General features: G+C 35.7%; 1 protein-coding gene across 2 annotated transcripts in view; it reads left to right on the top strand.

The window, feature by feature from the left end:
• The first annotated feature begins 2,048 nt into the window (after window positions 1-2,048).
• The window catches only part of WDR41 (WD repeat domain 41), a 44,478-nt gene continuing 26,137 nt past the window's right edge, over window positions 2,049-20,389 (top strand). For both annotated transcript variants that reach the window (XM_082836147.1, XM_082836148.1), the window contains exons 1-5: window positions 2,049-2,376; window positions 4,784-4,899; window positions 15,709-15,757; window positions 16,996-17,127; window positions 20,068-20,130. In XM_082836147.1, coding sequence (XP_082692273.1) covers window positions 2,326-2,376; window positions 4,784-4,899; window positions 15,709-15,757; window positions 16,996-17,127; window positions 20,068-20,130 — 411 coding nt within the window. In that variant the 5' untranslated portion in view covers window positions 2,049-2,325. The remainder of the gene's footprint in view (window positions 2,377-4,783; window positions 4,900-15,708; window positions 15,758-16,995; window positions 17,128-20,067; window positions 20,131-20,389) is intronic.

Here is a 20,389-nt window from a genome sequence, read left to right on the forward strand (position 1 = left end):
ATTACCCTTCCTGACTTCAGACTATACTACAAGCTGCAGTCATCAGAACAGTATGGTACAGACACAAAAATAGACACATAGATCAATGGAATAGGGTAGAAAGCCCAGAAATAAACCCATGCACTTATGGTCAATTAATCTACAACAAAGGAGGCAAGAATATACAGTGGAGAAAAGACTGTCTCTTCAATAAGTGGTGCTGGGAAAACTGGACAGCTACATGTAAAAGAATGAAATTAGAACATTCTCTAACACCATATACAAAAATAAAAATGGATTACAAACTTAAATGTAAGACTGGATACTATAAAACTCTTAGAGGAAAACACAGGCAGAACACTCTTTGACATAAATCATAGCAATATTTTTTGGGATCTGTTTCCTAGAGTAATGGAAACAAAAGCAATAATAAACCGGACCTAATTAAACTTAAAAGCCTTTGTACAGCAAAGGAAACTATAAACAAAATGAAAATGCAACCTACGGAATGGGAGAAATATTTGCAAATGATGTGACCGAGAAGGGATTAATTTCCAAAATACAGAAACAGCTCATACAGCTCATTATCACAAAACTCAAACAACCCAATCAAAACTTAAATAGACATTTCTATAGAGAAGACATACTGATGGCCAAGAGGCACATGAAAAGATGCTCAACATTGCTAATGATTAGAGAAATGCAAATCAGAACTACAATGAGGTATTCCTTCATAGCAGTTAGAATGGCCATCATCCAAGTCTACAAATAATAAATGCTGGAGAGGATGGGGAGAAAAGGGAACCCTCCTACACTGTTGGTGAGAATGTAAATTGGTGCGGCCACTATGGATACAGTATGGAGGTTCCTTAAAAAACTAAACATAGAGCTACCGTATGATCCAGCAACCCCACTCCTGGGCATATATCCAGAGAAAACTCTTAACTTGAACACATGCACCCCAATGTTCATAGCAGCACTATTTACAACAGCCACAACATGGAAGCAATCTAAATGTCCATGGACAGATGAGTGGATAAAGAAGATATGGTATGTATACACAATGAAATACTACTTAGCCATAAAAAATGAAATAATGCCATTTCCAGCAACATGGATGGACCTAGAGATTATCATACTAAGTAAGTCAGAGAAAGACAAATATATCACTTATATGTGGAATCTAAAAAAATGATACAAACTTATTTACAAAAGAGAAATAGACTCACAGACATAGAAAACTAACAGTTGCCAAAGGGGAAAGGGGGAGGGAGGGATAAATTAGGAGTTTTGGATTAACAGATATACACCATTATATATAAAATATTGAATAAACAACAAAAACCTGAACAGCACAGGTAACTATGTTCAATATCTTGTATAAAGGAAAAAAATCTGAGAAGGAGTATATATGTATAACTGAATCACTTTGCTGTACACCTGAAACATTGTAAATAAACTATACTTCAACAAAAAAAGTCAAAAAAAGAGGATGTGTAGTGCCTTCTATTCTTTAGGGAGATTATGTGAAACAGTATAGCATACAGTTAAGAGCACTAATTTTGGAGCTAGGATATTTGGTTTCAGCGTGTGTAGCCACTTTCTAGCTGTTATCCGTAGACAAACTACCCAGTCTTTCAGAGGTCAGTTTCTTTATAAAATAGGGAGTATAGGCAGTATAGGGTTACAGTTAGGATTTATGTAAAGTCTTAGCACAGGACCTGTACTACAGCACACAATAAATACTGGCCAGATTTATTCTGGTGTACACACGTGACACTGGGATTAGCCCGGATGAAAAAGCCTACTGAAGTTCACTTTCTCCAGGCAGCTCTTTGGGAAACCGCCGGGAGATGGAAAGGCTTCCTGGTCCCCAAGCTTGCCAAGTGAAAGATGCAAAAGCCATCTAAAAAGGGAGGGGACTATTTATTCTTGGCAGCACTTGCGCAACGACGGGCTCCAGTTGCTGCATTCCGCGTGTCCACAAGGGGCCGCTCGAACTACCCAGGCTCTGTGCGCAAATCAGGCGACGCCCCGCGCGTGCTCACTCGGTGGTGCCGCGCGGGCCTCTGAACCTCCGCGGACACCCTAGCTTTCGGCTGCTGCTGCTCCCCTGGCGGCTCCCCTTAACCAAACCTCTTGAGGGTGGGTACGGCAGCTCTTTGGGGACAAAAGTCTTCCCTCTTCGTTGCGCTCTGCTTCGTACTTCGTATTTTGGGCAAATCTGAGAAGGCAGGTATTAGCGCCTCCATTGAGCTGCTACCAGAGAGGTAGGAGAAAGGCTGAGCCTGGCGCGGAGTGCGGGCTGACTGGGGCCTAGGCCCGCGAAACGCCGTCGCTGCCCGGATGTTGCGATGGCTGATCGGGGGAGGCCGAGAACCTCAGGGACTGGCCGAGGTAAACCCCGGGGTGGACCCTGCCTGCCAACGCAGAGGCTTTGCTTGCCGTAGCTGCGGCTCGTGTGAGCCGGAGAGCTGACGGGATGAGGAAGACCCGGCGGAGGCGGGGCCTGCGGGTTGCGAGGGCGGGGTCGGCGGGGTCGGCGGGGTCGGGTTTCGGGGGCTCTTTCCCTGAGAGGTAAATCCATGTTCCACTAGGTGTGGAAACTGAAACTGACGTAGTTCAGCAACAGGCTCAAGGACCCTTAACTGGTCTCCCCACGTAAACCAGTCTCACTTCAACAGAAAAAGTATCCGGTTTGGTAGAGACTAAGAAACGGTGACTGCAGATTCACACTTCTGGTTTGTTTGATATGGTGTCGCTTCCCAACATCAACTGATGCTTGCTCATGGAATATGAAATTAATTTGATTATTTATATAAAACCAAAAAAGATATAATTATTTTAAAAAATAATTTGCTTAAAAGTAAAATAAATTATGTTCTAGCTGCTATTTTGGGTTCCATAGTCACACTTTCTTCATGGGCCTGATTAACTGACCAGACTAATGAGATTTACATTTGAAATGTTGCGAATAAAATAATTTTGGAACCTGAAAAGTGTCGAGGTCTGGAATTTATTTCATATGCCACTGAAGAATAGAATTTGTGTTGAATTCCCTTTTATTTTTAATAGAAAATAGTTGTTTTGATTGTTAAAAAAAAAAAACTTGGGTGGTTGTAAGCTAAGCAACGTTATTTCTCCGTTTTAACTTCCTCATATTTTTGCAGTTGAGGCTTATTGTCTAATTTTTAAGAAGTATTTCTTATTTAAAATTAGGCTTATTTCAGATAGGCTTGAATTCTAAAGATTATGAAAGAATTGTGGGAAAGTGATTAGTCCATTTGTGATATATATGACAATTATGTGTTAACCCGATTATTTGATAAGTTGTAGAATTTGATTAACTAATTCTGCCGTGCTTGGCAAGCTTTCATTTGGGGGAAGTGGTATACAGTTTTCAGATTTCTTGCCTTTACTTTTCTCATCAGAACCACTGCTAGAAGGGAGATGGGATAAATAAAAAATTACTGCTTTGAAGGTGAATTAAAAAAAATTCATGCGTGTTAAATTGTACATTTCTTCATGTAAAAGTACTTCAGTTTTAGAACTGCTGTGAATCTGTACATTATCAGAACCAAAGATTTTCCCCTAATTTTAAGCAGTGTTTGTCTGCTGGGATGATTTTGCCCCTTAGAGGACATTTGGCAATGTCCAGAGATATTTTTGATTGTCACGATTTTGGGGTGGGGGGAGAGGTTGGATTTCTATTGGCATCTAGTGTGTAGAAGCCAGGGATGATGTTGAGCATCCTTCAATGCACAGGAAAGCCCTCAACAAAAGAATTACCTAGTCCAAAATGTCAGTAGTGTCAAGTTTGAGAAACTGCAGTTCAGAGGTTAAGAACACAGGTTTTTTTTATCATGAAATAGTACTGGGTTTGACTATACAAATGGGGTTGATAAGATCTACCTTACAGAATTATTGGGTGAGTTATAAGCCATATGTGCTTTACCCAGTGTGTGGCATATGGACTGCCGCCCATCTGTTTGCAAATAGGGATGAAGGTGTGTAGGTTTAGGACTGAGCTTAATACTCTGTAAATGTTACCAGTTATCTTTATCAATGCTACTGTCTGAAGTTGAATTTATTGAATTCATTGACTGAATTATTTCATTTCTTCCTTTATTTATTCAGTAAACATGTGTTGAGTGCCTGTAATGGGGTAGGCACTGTTTTAGTCTACATTTTACCCCTTTGACCTTCAGTTTTGTTTCTGCCAAGTTTTAATTGGCAAACACCCATCCTAAAATATTGTGTTGGTTTGGCCCATTGATTTTTTTTTTTTTTTTTTTTTTGTGGTACGCGGGCCTCTCAGTGTTGTCGCCTCTCCTGTCGCGGAACACAGGCTCTGGACGTGCAGACTCAGCGGCAATGGCTCACGGGCCCAGCCGCTCCGCAGCATGTGGGGTCCTCCCAGACTGGGGCACGAACCCGTGTCCCCTGCATCGGCAGGCGGACTCTCAACCACTGCACCACCAGGGAAGCCCCTGGCCCATTGATTTTTTAGGTCAGGTTTATTGAGGTATAATTTCCATGAAACAAAATACACCCTTTAAAAATTTATTTTGAGTTCAAAATTTAAAATTTATGATGTGGATTTGTGGTAAGAGAAATGTTTTATGTTAAATTGGCAGTTACTTGATATTAGGGGCAATAATATATAGTATTAGAACATAATATCTTACAGTTTTTTAAAACTTGTGTTCTTAGATGCATACCATGTGTTTTATTCGAATGTGGTCTTTTATCATAAATCATTTTATCTCTTTTTTTCCTCTCTTTTTTTTCTCCCCATTACAAGCAATCTCCTTTACAGACAATAGGTGAAGAACAAACCCAGAACCCCTACACTGAACTGCTTGTACTGAAAGCTCATCACGATATTGTACGGTTTCTGGTACAGTTAGATGATTACAGGTAAGAAACTCTAGTTTTCCAATTGACTGCTGTTTGGAAAGAGTTTTTAGGGAATTGTATGTTAAAAACAACTTCAAAATTAATCCAGCTTTTCTAAAAATTTCAAAACTGATCATTAATAACATTTAGTAGAAATTGACCTCTGCCTCTTGATGAAATATGTGTCTGAAGTCTTTTTGCCCAAAAGTCGGGATATCATTTCTGGTGATTTTATGGTTATTTTTGTTTGTTTCAGTTTTTTTTTTTTTTGTCTTTTTGAATACTCACAAATATTTTCATTAGTTTAAAGGAAGTGTATGACTTTAAAATGTTGATGGGAGTTTTAACTGTATGTTAAGGTGAAGCTAAATTTGAGAACCAATATGGGAAGTGTTTAAATATCAGGTACCTTGCAGGAATGTACTGTTTTTAGTGGAAGGTAAGGTAAGGATTTAATCTGAATTTTTTGTTATATGTGAAACCCTTTAAAATGTACATTATTTTGTACTTCCTTGCTAACATGTATAATGTTGTGTTTAATATATTTGCAAATAGAGATGAAGGTGTGTAGGTCTTAGAACTGTAGATTTAGCTTATTATTGATCTGTATATCTGTTTTATTAAGACTTTGTTCAATTATACAGTTATCCTTTGTAGCCTTAATAACAATTACACAATTAATTGTGTAACTGTATAATATTTATCTTCCTCTCTAGATGAGAGTGAGGGCCATGTTTTTTTTTTATTCACCACAGTATCTTTAGTACCTGGTACAGTGCCTTACTTGTAGCAGGTTATTAATAGTTGTTAAATGAATGAATGATTCCCTCAACTATTAAGTGTACATGTTGCATGCCATCCTAACTCTCTAACTCCACTTCTCTTGTCCTTATCAGTTATTCCCCTATCATCTCTTAATTTTCTCTTTTGCCTTTGATACTGTCTTCTTTTCCTTCCATTTTTGACTCAATGGGTGACTGCTACTGTGATTATTTCTAATTCTCACTATCACTGCTGATGTTTTTTAGCCTTGTCTTCTCTTTGCTCTTTTTATGTTTTTGGTATTTAGTTGCTTTTCCCATGTGCAGTGCAATTCTGGCACTACCTGGAGTTAGGTTGAATTTTAAAGGTTAAGGGCACAGTCATGTACAACAGTCCCTTCACCTCAGTCACAGCTGCAATCTCCAGGGTTCCCAGGCCACCTGCACTTCTGACCAATTAACTACAAATTCCTACTACCCCCTCAGGTTTGATAATCCTCTAGAATGACTAACAGAATTCAGGAAAGCACTATACTTATGATTACAGTTTTATTATAAAGGATATGATCGGGATTAGCCAAATGTAGAGATGCATAGGGCAAGGTCTAGGAGGGTCCCAAATGTAAGGCTTCTGTGTCCTCAGGACACATCACCCTTTCAGCACATCAATGCATATCACCAGTGAGGAAGCTCACTCAAGCTCTGGGTGTCAAGAGTTTTTATTGGGGTTTCATTACATGGGAATGATTGTTTCACTTATTTGCCTCATGATTGAACTCAATTTCCAGCCCTTCTCTCCCTGCCATCCCCTCCTTGCTCCCCCAGGTTGGGAGGTCAGGATGATACCCCATGGCTCAAAGCCCCAACCCTCTAATTGCATGGTTCATATTCCCCACATGGCCAGTCCCCATCCTTAAATTGTCTAGGGGTCCACCATGAGTCATCTCATTAGCATAAACTCAGGTGAGCTCTGAGGGGCCCAGCTCTCTTTTAGAAACCAGGGACAAGTCCAGCCAAATTATTATGAAAATATGCTCCTCAACTTTTGCTTGAAAGGATTTGCCTTTTTTTGGTATTACTAGCCTATTAACACAATTTTCATGTTGTGATGTGAGCCAACCAAATTATAGCATGTCAGCCATAGTATAATAATCTTCACCCTTTTTGGTAATACTTACTGTTGCCATGTCCTAAGAGACATTTACTTATTTATTTAGTCAGTCATCTTTGAAACTAAACATTTTTGGAAAGATAGGACATTTGGACAACTAAAGTTTTCTGGTACCGTCTTTTACCATTGTAAGATGCTAAAACGTAAGTTAAAAAAAAAAACCAAAATGATTTCTTAGACCATAATCCCTAATATTTGGGCTTTAAGGAGTCCTCAAATAGTTTTGTCTGAGAAAGCTAAATACAAAATATACAGTATACTTTCAGGATGTGGTCTTTAAATTTTTTTTTAATAGATTAACTGTTAAGATTCCATGTTGATTGCTATCTGTCCTTTAAAATATCTTCTTGATTATTCTTACTACATAGTTAGAAGAATCTGCAGAAAAGGCCATCTTGTAGAGTAATGATCATTGTACAGGTACTGATATTTGATTACATTTTCCCAAAGTAGTGCTTGTGTATACTGCAGTTATTCAATGATATAGTAAATGTTACGTAAACAGTAAAAAAGCTGTAGGTGAGTATATCAGTAATCTGTTGTCCTTGTCAAATATCAGCCCAAATTTAGTAGTTTAAAACAAACACTATTTATTTATTTCACTATTCTGTGGGATGGCATTTGGGTTAGGCTCAGCTGGGTGGGTTCTTTTGTCTCTGCTGGGATCAGCGGATCTTGGTTAGGTTCGCTTATGCTTTTGTGGTCACCAGGTAGATGGGGTTGGCAGGTTTACAGTGGTCTCAGCTGGGATGACTGGGGTCTCTCTCCATGTGGTTACTCAAGTGCTAGTTCCCATAGGGATGGAGTTCAAATACCAGCAAAAGGGCAAGCCCCAGTGTAAAACTCTTTTCAAGTCTGTTTTCATCATGTTTGATGTTGTCTCATGGGCTAAAGCAAGTCAGGAGCTGGAGCGAATTCAGTAAGTTGATAAATAAACTCTACCTCTTGATGGGAGAAGCAACTAGATCCTACTGCAAGTGGTGGTGGAAATAGGGAGATTGGTGGCCATGTTTGCTCTATACCACAGTGAATCTAAATGTCTAGAATAGATTTTTTAAAAAAGCCTACTTTTTGGCTTTTGCTGTCAAGTGAACATATTACTACATGAACCACATTTAATTCTTTGTACTCAAGTCATGACTTTGTCAAAAGTTACATATAATTAGGTATGAAGTTTTTTACTCAGTTGCAGACCTGAAGAACTTTCAATCTGTTTTGTTTTAAAAGATTTAATTCTGTAGTGTACTAGAAAAACAAAACAAAACTGAAAGAGTCATTATTGGTAAGAAATACATTTAAAAATATACAAATGATGTAACTATTATAAATAGTAGAGCTCAGTGTTTTCATTCTTGATTTAATAGTTTAGATAATTCAGATATCTTTTTACTGTTACATATGTATATTATATATGCATTGTCAAATTATAGAAATATCTTTCCAGTTTTTAAATAAATATTGTTATACTTTTTATGTTTTTATTTAGTTTTTATAGACATCACATTCTGGGTTTTTGGTCAGCTGTTGTAATCCAGGTTTCACGCTTCAGGTCTTTAGATAATATCATTTTATTGAGAATTTTGCTGAAGGATTTTCTTGTTTTCTCAGTGGCTCAGCTAAAAGCAGTGAGTGGAAAATTTTCTGAGGTTGGTTTTTGAAGATACCAAATAAATCCTGTATAACCTAACAGACAGCAACCTTTTCTTATCTTCTTTAGTATTTTTTGAACATAAAGTGAGGGTCATATTGATTGGGACATCACTAAAGAAGGCTAAGCCTCAGCAAGAGTCATCCAAAAAGTGGACTGTGCTAAAATTGCATGTAATACTTTAGCATTTGACACATTAAACTAAACTGAGTTCATAACACATTTTAAGAATAGTTTTCTCTGTTGCTCATTTGACCATCCCTTGCTCCTCCAGGAAACAGACAAGGTTATGTAGGATGGTGATCATGACTGGAAAAGAATCAGATGACCCATGAAATGCCAGACTGAAGAAAGAAAATGTACTTTAGGTTGACTGGTGAAGCTGTACATTCACAAGAATCTAGACAAACTCAGTACAGTTTGATAATTCGCTAACAGCAAACAGTATGTTACATCTTTAAGACAATGTTCTAAAGCTAAGAATATCTTTTTCACTAACACTTAGAGAATAGAAATCAGTAATCAAGATCATTTAGATCCTCCTAATACCTGGTTTCCCTGGGAAGTAGACAGTAAAATGGAATTAAGCATGCAAAAGGTTTATTAGAGAGAAATACCATTGAAGGGAAAAGGGAAGAAGCAGGATTGGACAAGGGGAGCTGTCTCAAACTGTGATGCAGATTTGACAAAGTCTCTGTAAGCCCAATGTGGAGCTCTGGAGGAAAGAATGCTCTTTAGATGAGTCCTGCATTAGGGAAATAACTAGGAGTGTTTAGCCTGCAATGCTTAGACATTGGCTGAGGGCCATCCAAGAACGTGCCCTGGCTTCCACCAACTTGCTTATATCCCAGGGGCTGGGGGCCAACTGAGATAGCTTGACTTCAACTTGAAAGCTGAAATGGACCCTGAAGTCAACAGCTGGAGGCAGATAACCATATTCCTCATAGCTGGGCAGCAAGTCCTCTCTTGAAGGGGTATCTGCAAGTCAAGATCTATACTGCCTTTCTATACAAACTCTATCTTGAGATCAGTAATGTTGGATGAGAGGACATTTTCTTTATAGAAGAATTCAAGTTAGGAAGAATCATGGAATTGGAATATTATAATTTCGCAACCTCTAATATAATAACAAATTTAGGCAATGGTTATTGATAGCTGTTAACATCACACACACACAAAAAGATTGCTGGAAATTGTATTTCTTGTTGGGGTACATAAACTGCTTATGAAGTGGTCTTACCAAAAAGTCAAATTCAAATATGATTAAATTAAGTCTTTAGATCTCTCAATTTACTAGAAACGCAGGGGACAGAGGTGTATATCAAATGACAACATAAGAAGGTAGCTAGCAAAATCCAGACTGTGAGAACTCTGTAAGACAAATGTTTAATTGCAAGGAAAAACATACATGAAGAAAGAATCAATAGAACAAGAGAGACTTTAGAGATCAGTTGCAGCGTATGAACCTTATTTAGATCCTGCTTCTAATACACTTAAAAAACATTGTGAGACAGGGAAATTTGATTACACTGTGGTGACATTAAGAAAATAAATGTTAACTTTAGTTGTGATGTAAATATATATTGAAATATTTATTGATGAAATGAAATACAGTGACTGGGATTTGCTTCAGAATAATCTGCAAAGGGGGGATTGGCTGTGGTACAGATGAAACAGTATTGGTCATGAGTTGATAATTATTGAAGACATGTTACCTGGAGATTTTTCTTATACTGTTTTCACTTTTATATATACTTAAATTCTTCATAATGAAAAGTTTAAAAATGATATATATTTGATATAGAGGAAAAAAACACCAATTTAAAAGGTATTTTTGTTTCAGTGTAAAATAAAATTTTTTCTTAGATATTATTAGATGCAGGAATCAAACAGATGGACATGAACCCATCAGCTTAATAAAGTAATAACTAGCAAAAAGCTGGACTAAAGGTTGTAGCTTTGATATACAACCACAGTGGGTTTCCTGGTTTTCACCCTGAGTTACGTAGACTTCACTGAATCACGGGTACTGCTGGACATCTGCAAGCCTCCCACTTGGATGTAAGTTTACCTCAAAAATAAGAGCAGACCAGAATGTTGCCTCTTTATGAACAGTCAAATCTCAGAGAAAACCCAGAAGGGTCTGAACTGAGCATACTCAATTCATTCTCTTAAACTCATTTATTACATCAGTGGGACAGAGAGAGGCCAAGGAACTTTCTCTAGTAGAAGTTTTTCAACTTTACTACATTGTAAAAACTGTATACTGTTTTAGTTGCATCATGATTAGAAAGTACTTGTCGATTTGGTGGGAAGTTAGTTAACCACGGGGACTTCTGTATTGCCATGATAATACTCTATTATTTTTCCAGTGCTTTATGGTTATGTAAATATTGAATACAGGAAAGTTTATGTTCAGGTTTATGGATTATATTTTTTATGTCCTTTAAGGTTATGTTTGAATCTGTAGCACCTTTGACTTAATTGAAATAAATTCTTTTGAATAAGGACTATTAAATAAGCATGTAGGTAATGGACATAGGAATTACATGTGGAAATATTTTATTTTATACAAATCTTTGTGAACCTTTGCTGTACTTTAAGCCCACAGTTGGCAAGAATGAGAGTGCTTTCTCTGAGCTGTCCAAAGGAAGGTGTTTAAAGGAAATGATTTCTATAAACTGAAATGAGTATAACTGAGAATTCTCAATGGATTCATAATTTGGACCCTGTAGCATTCCATAGTAATGTAGACTGTGAGCTTTTCAAGGGCAAGAACTATCTCATTGATCTTTACCCTCAGGATCAAGCATATAAATATATAAAGTTAATGCTTAATATATAGTTAATGCTTAATATTTCTTGAATGAGTGGATCATTGACTCTCACAATTCTCATAATGAGGGGAAGAGAGGATGGAACATTCTAGAAGCTCTGCTATAGGTCTTCATTAAATCACACTTCATGTTTTTAAACTTTTTTCATGCGTATAGTTTTTGCTTAGTCATTTAATTAAATGTCACTAAATTAAATGTACAGTCTCAATGAGTATTTTTAAAGAGTTGGTTTCAAGTTGAGAAAACTTGAAGGTTATGCATAAGAGTGGGATAGGAGGGGCTTCCCTGGTGGTGCAGTGATTAAGAATCCACCTGCCAATGCAGGGGAGACGGGTTCGAGCCCTGGTCTGGGAAGATCCCACATGCTGTGGAGCAGGTAAGCCCGTGCGCCACAACTACTGAGCCTGCACTCTAGAGCCCGCGAGCCACAACTACTGAGCCTGCGTGCCGCAACTGCTGAAGCCCACATGCCCAGAGCCCGTGCTCCGCAACAAGAGAAGCCACCGCAATGAGAAGCCCACGCACCGTAACGAAGAGTGGCCCCCGCTCACCGCAACTAGAGAAAGCCTGTGCACAGCAACAGAGACCCAACATAGCCAAAAATAAATAAAATAAAATAAATTTATAAAAAAAAAGAATGGGACAGGAAAATGAAAAAATAAAAGGAATTTATTTTTGTATGTGGTGAGATTCTGGGCTTTACATATTTTGAATTTCTAGTTTTGTTTTGACAGTATGTTGGTATATTAGTCATGATTAAAGGGGAAAGTTAGGTTACATTAATACTATTAATCTATTTTACAGAGCCCTTTTTTTTTTTTTTTTTGGGCCTCTCACTGTTGTGGCCTCTCCCGTTGCGGAGCACAGGCTCCGGATGTGCAGGCTCAGCGGCCATGGCTCATGGGCCTAGCTGCTCCGCCGCATGTGGGATCTTCCTGGACCGGGGCACAAACCCGTGTCCCGTGCATCAGCAGGCGGACTGTCAACCACTGCACCACCAGGGAAGCCCTACAGAGCCCTTTTAACACTTAAGTGTTTGCTTATTCATTTATTTACTGAAAAAGCATTTCTTCAGTCCTTTAAACCTGCTAGACATAATCAGAAATTTGTTGGACTAGAAAGTGCCATATTAGAAAGACCAATAAATACAATTACTAAAATTCATTGATTATAAAAAGCTTATATTTTCCTATTGTAACATCTTTAAAATTTGGATACATCATATAATTGATGGTGTCTTTCATTAATAATTGACATCATTTTTTCCTTAATAGTACATAAAATAATAGTATGTCTTATATTTGATGAAATATAGTACATTTCTAAACAATCACTAAGTTTTAAGATCTTGAAGCAAGAACAACATGTAATTGATCTTGGCAGTTCCCTGACACATGACATGAAATCTCACTACATTTTGTGTTAATCAGTAAAGAAGGATTTCTCTTAAAATCTTATCTTTAGATTTGAATCTTTGGATTCTATTAATTTAGAGTGTTTAAAAGTTTTTTTTGTATATTATTATATGACAGTATAGCCACTATTCTTCCTTCCATTGACTAGATTAAACCTTATTAATATCTTAATTCCTTCTTTTTTATGGTTCATTACTTCTTTTAATCAATTACAGTATATCTTACTGTTAGGGATTCTTGAGTTGAATTTTCATTTCTAAAAATTTGGAGATGGTTAGAGTGTGTGCTTGACTGATGAGGATAAACTGATTAAGATAAACTGATATAGTGCTGCTAGTTTTCAGTTATTCATCCTAGGAGAATGGATAATTTGCAAATGATCTCCCACCCTTTTATTAGTTCGTTTATGATTGGTACTAATATGTAGCAAAGTCATACTGGTTTACATTTTAAAGCTTCATGTTTCCTCTTTAGAGCAGGTAATAAGAAATACTGGAATGGCAAAAAAAAAAAAAAAAAAAAAACCCAAACAATAGAATATATGAGAATTGAAAAGCTTAAATAATATACACACTGGGTAATTGACCTCTGAACAATTAAAAACAAAAAGGGCTGTGATTTCATGCATTACTATTGAGCGTTGTTTAGATTTAACTTTTGTTCACCACTGATTGGATTAAAGTTTGAGTTGAAATGCTCTGTATCTCATTTCTAAACTCTCAACCGTTCAGTCATCTCTCATTGTGAAGTCATGAGATTCAGACATGATAAAACAATAATGAGAAGTTAACAATCAGGGTTAGAAAAAAGTATGTATTTTAAACCTGCACTCTTCTAAAAGGGAGAAAAGCAATTATAAGAGTTTCAAGAATCAATAGAAATTGATGTTTTATACCAAAGAAATCTTAAGACCTTGAGTTCTGCCCTGCCCACCATCATGATACAAATAAAAAGAAATCAATAGGCCTAGAAGCATAAGCTATTAAAGATTTACATCCAGTGACTATTTTTGATACTCAAGGCATTGTTTAGTGTTTTGATTCAGAAAATCTATGTAATTAAGCATAAGAAATTACATTTTAAAATATAAAATGATTGTTTTCTTTTTAGTCTCTATATCTTTTATATTTCATTTTGAAAATAAAATAAATGTTAGGTATGGATTTTAAAATAATTCTTTATATGATTTCTGTCTAGTTAACTAAGACGTTTTAAAGGTCCTTTCTGTTAAAAACATACATAGCTCTTTATTAAAAAATTACTAACGGACTTTGTCATACTGTATTAGGCCAGTTTCCCATCTCCTGGATAATCTCTTGCTCATGCAGTAGAAAATGTAAGCAAAGGATTTTGAAACGAGTGCTGGGTATGGGAATTGTCAGAGCCAGTGAAGACAATAGCTATGTGTGAGGCTTTGAAACTGAGCATGAGAAATTTGAACTTGAAGCTCAGTTTGGAGTGTTAAGGAAAGTGTTACATGACTGAAGTAGTGAGATTATATGGATATCTATAGGGTAAAATTCAATAGAACACATACTCTAAGGAACAAAGTAATTCTTGTATCCTAATGTATCACTTCTCTGCTTTTCTCCTAATGACACACATAAGGCTTAACAATGATAACTTTAATGAAGCTGTTCAAGGCATGCCCAGATTTTTGTGAAAACACACTAACAGTCTTGCAAGGAAGTAACACGTTTTCTAAATGCCATAGCTGCTAACAGAGTACCATTTATTAGTGGTTGTTAACCATAACTGCATGCAGTTCATAGCTGGCTCTCTACAATACCACTTCTTTCTCTCCTATTCAGAAAAGCAAACCTTGAATTCAAGTGAATGAAAGTGATATTATGGGAACAACTGAATTGATTTTGATTCCTTAAAGAATGATTTACAGCTCCGCAGTGACCTAAATGGGAAGGGAATGTAAAGAAGAGTGGATATATGTTTAACTGATTCACTTTGCTGTACTGCAGAAGCTAATAAACATTGTAAAGCAACTATATACTCCAATTAAAAAAATCATTTACAAACTTGTGTACTACATTATTAATAACAAATTACTTGACATGCTTACAATGTGATTGCTGTACACCACTGTGTTGGGACACTGCTTGAGAGTAGTGTTTGATTTTATTATAATGCAGGCACTATGGATGAGTAATCCTGTACAAGTGATTTTTCTTGATAGTGTTTGTGTCATGGTTATCTTCTACTCTACAAAATATAGATGATTGTTCCTTGACATGTAGTGAATGGGTGGTAAAGAGGAGAGAGAAGCTATAATTTAGTTCATCACAGCTCTTTTTTCTTGCCATGAAGCAAACTTACCTTTACCTCTTTTCATTTCAAGAATTTTCGCTGAAAAAAACAAAACAAAAACCAAACCTTCCAAACCAAAGAACACAGTATTTATGTGGAAAGACCACAGAGCTGAGGGGAGCAAAGGAGAGAAACTGGCTTTAAATAGTAGAGTTAAAATATCTAAATATCTTTACCTAGAAAGTAAGGAATCTAAGGACATGATTCCTTTGTTCCACTCCTAGAATATCATTTCCTGTCACTGTAGCTTTTCCTCAGCTTGGTTTCATGTCACTTAAGTCAGGGTTTAATCATGATTTTAAAGCAAGGAAGGACTTTAAAGATCATTGATCTCCCTTATTCTTAGTCTAGCAGTTTATTCATTTTAACTTTCTGAATGGTCTTACTTATCTTTGGATTCTCAGTAGCTGGCACAAAACTTAGAAGGTATTCTGTAAATATTTGTTAAATTAGCTTAAAGAATTTATCTGTAAATTCTGTAAATATCTGTAAATATCTGTAAATAAATATCTGTATTTATCTGTAAATTCTGTAAATATCTGTAAATATCTGTAAATATCTGTATTGATATTAGTAAGTCAAAATACTATTAATAAGGTCTGATGGTATCTTTGTAATCTTAGCACTTAAATGTCATCAGTGATTTTTTTTTTCTTGACCTTTTTTCTCTAACCAGATTTGCATCTGCTGGTGATGATGGAATTGTAGTTGTGTGGAATGCCCAGGTGTGTATTGTTGCTATGTGGATTGTGTAATAAAGACATGACTGTATAGTTGAGTATGCATTCATAAACATTATCTGGAGATACACCTGCATATCAGTAAGTTGAGACTAGTTAATGCTCGAAAGGGCTGCTTAGGATGAATGCATTTAAAATGAGGACCAATGTTCCATAATAGAGTTTTTTATTTAATATTTTTTCCGATAAACAAATGCTAGGTTATGAAAATAAAAGTTTTAATCTTAATTAAACAAAATTTAAGTTATCAGCAACTATGCACTGATTCTGAAAATGAATCAGATGTTGACTTTTGTGGAAGACAATTTTTCTGTCAGAATCGTTTGATAGCATAATATAGCATTCTTACCATGTTTGACTATAATAGTAATATAATAAAAGGTTTATTTTTTCAAAAATATTTAAGGCTTTACCAAATTTCTCTAGGACTTCTCTTCTTATACTTGGATTCTCAAATTATTCTCTTTTGAAGCATTTATCTTCTTGCCCTTGTTTGGATTGTTATCTGGTCTGACTCAGTCAAGATCCTCATTTTTCGGTGGCTTTGCCTGTGATTAAAGCAGTTTTTTTAACATTATGTTCATCACGTGCATCATGAAATCCTGCAACCTTGGAGAGATTTGCAATTTATCTTATACTTACATTGCATTTCTGTATGTTTACTACTTGGGAAATCAGTGAGAAACTGATAGATGAAGACATTGGATGGATGGGAATAGCTGTTGATGTTAGAGAGAAGTAGAGTCCATACTGACTTTATGGGTGGTTGATACATTACTGGATATATATATCCAATTGTTGTTACTGTTATGCTGACTTTTATTTTCTTCCACAGCGTTATAACTGTGAAGACTTAGATAACAGATGCTTGCATAATGAAGACTCCTTATTTTTTTCCTGCTGATTAAGTTACAGATATTTTTATGCTTAATTTACAGTTATAATCTTAAAACCATATGGAAAGAATACTCCTTTAAACTTCCTGTAACAATCTGCTAAAAATTAGTATTTTCTATTAGAAAATAATTAAAATTAGTTATAGCTACTCTCTTAGCACCTGATGTTTAGATACTGTTTGATTGTTTAAAGTTAAATTATAAAATCTAAGTAATTTCAGATGGAATGTATATATTTTCTACCTGGTGATTTTTCTTAATGTTGTCATTTAAGATTATTTAAGTTATGAAATATGAAGTACTATTAACATTTTATTGATATTTCAGACAGGAGAAAAACTTTTGGAACTCAATGGACACACTCAAAAGATAACAGCTATCATTACATTTCCTTCTTTGGAAGCTTGTGAAGAAAAAAATCAACTGATCTTGACAGCCTCTGCTGACAGAACAGTTATTATATCCTTATAGAACCAAGTGGCATAGCTATGGTGATCCAAGGGACCAGTACATATGTTATTAGTCTTTATCCTCTTGGGGTCTGTCTGTACATTCTGTTTTAGCAAAAATGATTTTGTTCTAGCCTTCATAAGACACTTAAAAGTATTAGGCGTCTGAAAAGTATTAGACTGGAAATTGCAAGTTAAGGCTTATTGTTGTTGGAAACTTCATAACTAAAGCTGTTTTTCTCAGAGTTACTATTATATCAAATTACATAAAACAGGAAATGGGAGAATGTGGGCTTAAAAATATTTTTCATCTCAGATTGCTTTTCAATTTAGAGAAACAAAGATGAGTTGAACTGGAGAATAATTCACATTTTTTTTTCTGTTCATTGTACAGCAAAAGAAACTTAATGGCCCCAACCCATAAGAACTTTTTGAGGATATGAGTCTGGCAGAAAAGCGAATTACCATCTGCTCAGCGTTTAATATGTGTAGTATTATATTTTATTTTTATTTTTGGCTGAGTTGGGTCTTCGTTGCCGCATGCAGGCTTTCTCTAGTTGTGGTGAGCAGGGGCTACTCTTTGTTGTGGTGCATGGGCTTCTCATTGCGGTGGCTTCTCTTGCTGTGGAGGACGGGCTGTAGGTGCATGGGCTTCAGTAGTTGCAGCACACAGGCTCAGTAGTTGTGGCACACAGGCTTAGCTGCTCTGCGGCATGTGAGATTTTCCCAGACCAGGGATCAAACCCATGTCCCCTGCATTGGCAGGCAGATCCTTTGTTTTTAATATTTATGTTTCCTTTGCCTTTTTTTAAAAAAATTATTTAATTTATTTTTGGTTGCATTGGGTCTTTGTTGCTGCGCGCGGGCTTTCTCTAGTTGCGGTGAGCGGGGGCTACTCTTTGTTGCGGTGCGTGGACTTCTCATTGCTGTGGCTTCTCTTGTTGCGGAGCATGGGCTCTAGGCGCGTGGGCTTCAGTAGTTGTGGCTCATGGGCTCTAGAGCGCAGGCTCAGTAGTGGCACACGGGCTTAGTTGCTCCACGGCATGTGGAATCTTCCTGGACCAGTGATTGAATCCGTGTCTCCTGCATTGGCAGGCGGATTCTTAACCACTGCACCACCAGGAAGCCCCATATTTAGTATTTTCAAACAATTAAAAAATGTAAATGATCTTTCCTCCCCATACTTTCAATTGAAAATTTAAGATGTAGTAGCCATAGTAAAGTGTTATAAATTGCTTATATGTGCTAGGCATTGTTCTATTTTACATTTATTAACCCATTTAATCCTTATAATAAGTATTTCTATTATTTTCATTTATAAATAAGAAAAGAAAGGCACAGAGAGGTTAAGTAACTTGCCCAAGGTCATGCAGCCAGTATAGGGCAGAAGGCAACAGACTGACTGCAGAGTCAGAGCTCTGAATCACTATGTAATACTGCTTTCATAAAATATTTTTCTTAAATAAATAAATTTTTCTTAAATAAATTTAGCCCTTTTATATTTGTTTGTGGAATTGGGTCTGTGAAAGCCATAGCTAAATGCTATGGATAGCTAATCTTTCATTACTTTTTTTTTTAAGGTATCATAGGTTAGCTTTAAAAAGTCTATGCTTATCTGAGAATTCTATTTAAATAGCTTCAAGCATTACTGAAGTAAGTTTTGGAGTAAGTCCAAAGGTATAGGTGTTTCTTAGGCTTCTGTAGAACCAAGACATAGTTTATGACGCACTTTAAATGAGCTCATCAGCTGAAGTGATTTCTAGACAGAGTGCCAATAGGTGAAAGAATTTGAAGAAAAGGTTTAAGTGGAGATAAATGATATTTTATGGTGATTACAATATTACATAAACAGGGGCATAATATGTACTCATATATTTAGGTCAGAGTAGCTTTACTACTGTTGCTCTGTTGAGGCAAGTGTTATTTTATGGACTAAAGGTCTCTTTTTTGGGTTTGTTTTCAGCATCAGTATAATCTCTGCAAAAATAGAATATCAAATACTTTTTATTAGACTGTTCCTAAGGTACTATGATACTATTTAGAGCCAATTATTAAAATTACTATTACAGTACAGACGTGAGTAGCTGGGACAATATCAGTATAAACTTTAACTGTAAATGATAGTATAGAGTTATTTCCTTTGCTGAATGACGTTTTTTGTTAAAAATAATTTCAGGTTGTTTTGTTGGCAGTTTCTTTTATTCATATGAATTCTAAATTTACCCTGCTTGGGTCTCTGCTGTTAACTAACTTCATTAATTAAATGCTGAGGGTAGATTTATTTCTTTGTTAAGTGATGGTCTTAAGAATCCATATGTATGTACATATTTATTTGTATGTAAATGTGTTCTCAGATATGATATAAAATGTATATCTTACCATAGGAAATGGTATGAAAAATTTGAAAATCATTATGCTCCTTAAGTCAAACTAACCTTGGACATTTTATGAGAGGTCCTGTAATTATTTTAAATATGTATATAGTTAATAGGAATACACTGTTACTGTCTTCTTTCAATCAAGATAACAGTAGTAAATGATGCCAGGCACATTGAAGGAGCTTTCAGTAAATGTTAATTAATGGATGTGATAGTTTTTAGTATAAATATTTTATGTTCAATGTTTATTAGATTATGGTAGATTGTTTTGGAGAATAAAACTTAAATTTTATATAGTTGCAATATTTAATGCCTGTAAACATTCAGTATTCAGACCATTCATTCTGTTGGTATTTTCAAATGGTTTGATAGTAAAATTTACCTCAGACTTATTTTACATTATAAGTCTGCTATGCTAAGTTGATGAATTGATTTTTGTGGTAGTATAAACATGAAATATTTCATGCTTTATATATTTTCTATGTAAATGTGTAATATTTGTGATTTATTAGAAAAATTATAATTAAGGTTTAAAAATTCTGCTGAGAAATTATTTCTTAACATAAATTTAGGTATGGGACTGTGATACTGGCAGACAAGTTCAGAAAGTGTCATGCTTCCAGTCTACTGTAAAGGTAAAATTTTTTTTTTTTTAAGGTAAAATCTTAATCAGATACTTTACGGTAATAATCTTTTTGTTTCAGAAAAAATTGTTTAATGATTTAGCTGAAATTACTTTTGTAGGTTTCAAAAATTATTTCTTCCACACATACACAGTCATTTGATTCTTCTAACACTAGATTTTGGGGAGTATATATATTAAATGCTAGAATTTTGAATTTTAAATTAGAGCAAGAGGTGAATCTCTATAGTAAGATAAGGAAAAAGGTAGTA

This window comes from Leucopleurus acutus (assembly GCF_964270905.1).
Source record: "Leucopleurus acutus genome assembly, chromosome: 3".
Classification (NCBI taxonomy): domain Eukaryota; kingdom Metazoa; phylum Chordata; class Mammalia; order Artiodactyla; family Delphinidae; genus Leucopleurus; species Leucopleurus acutus.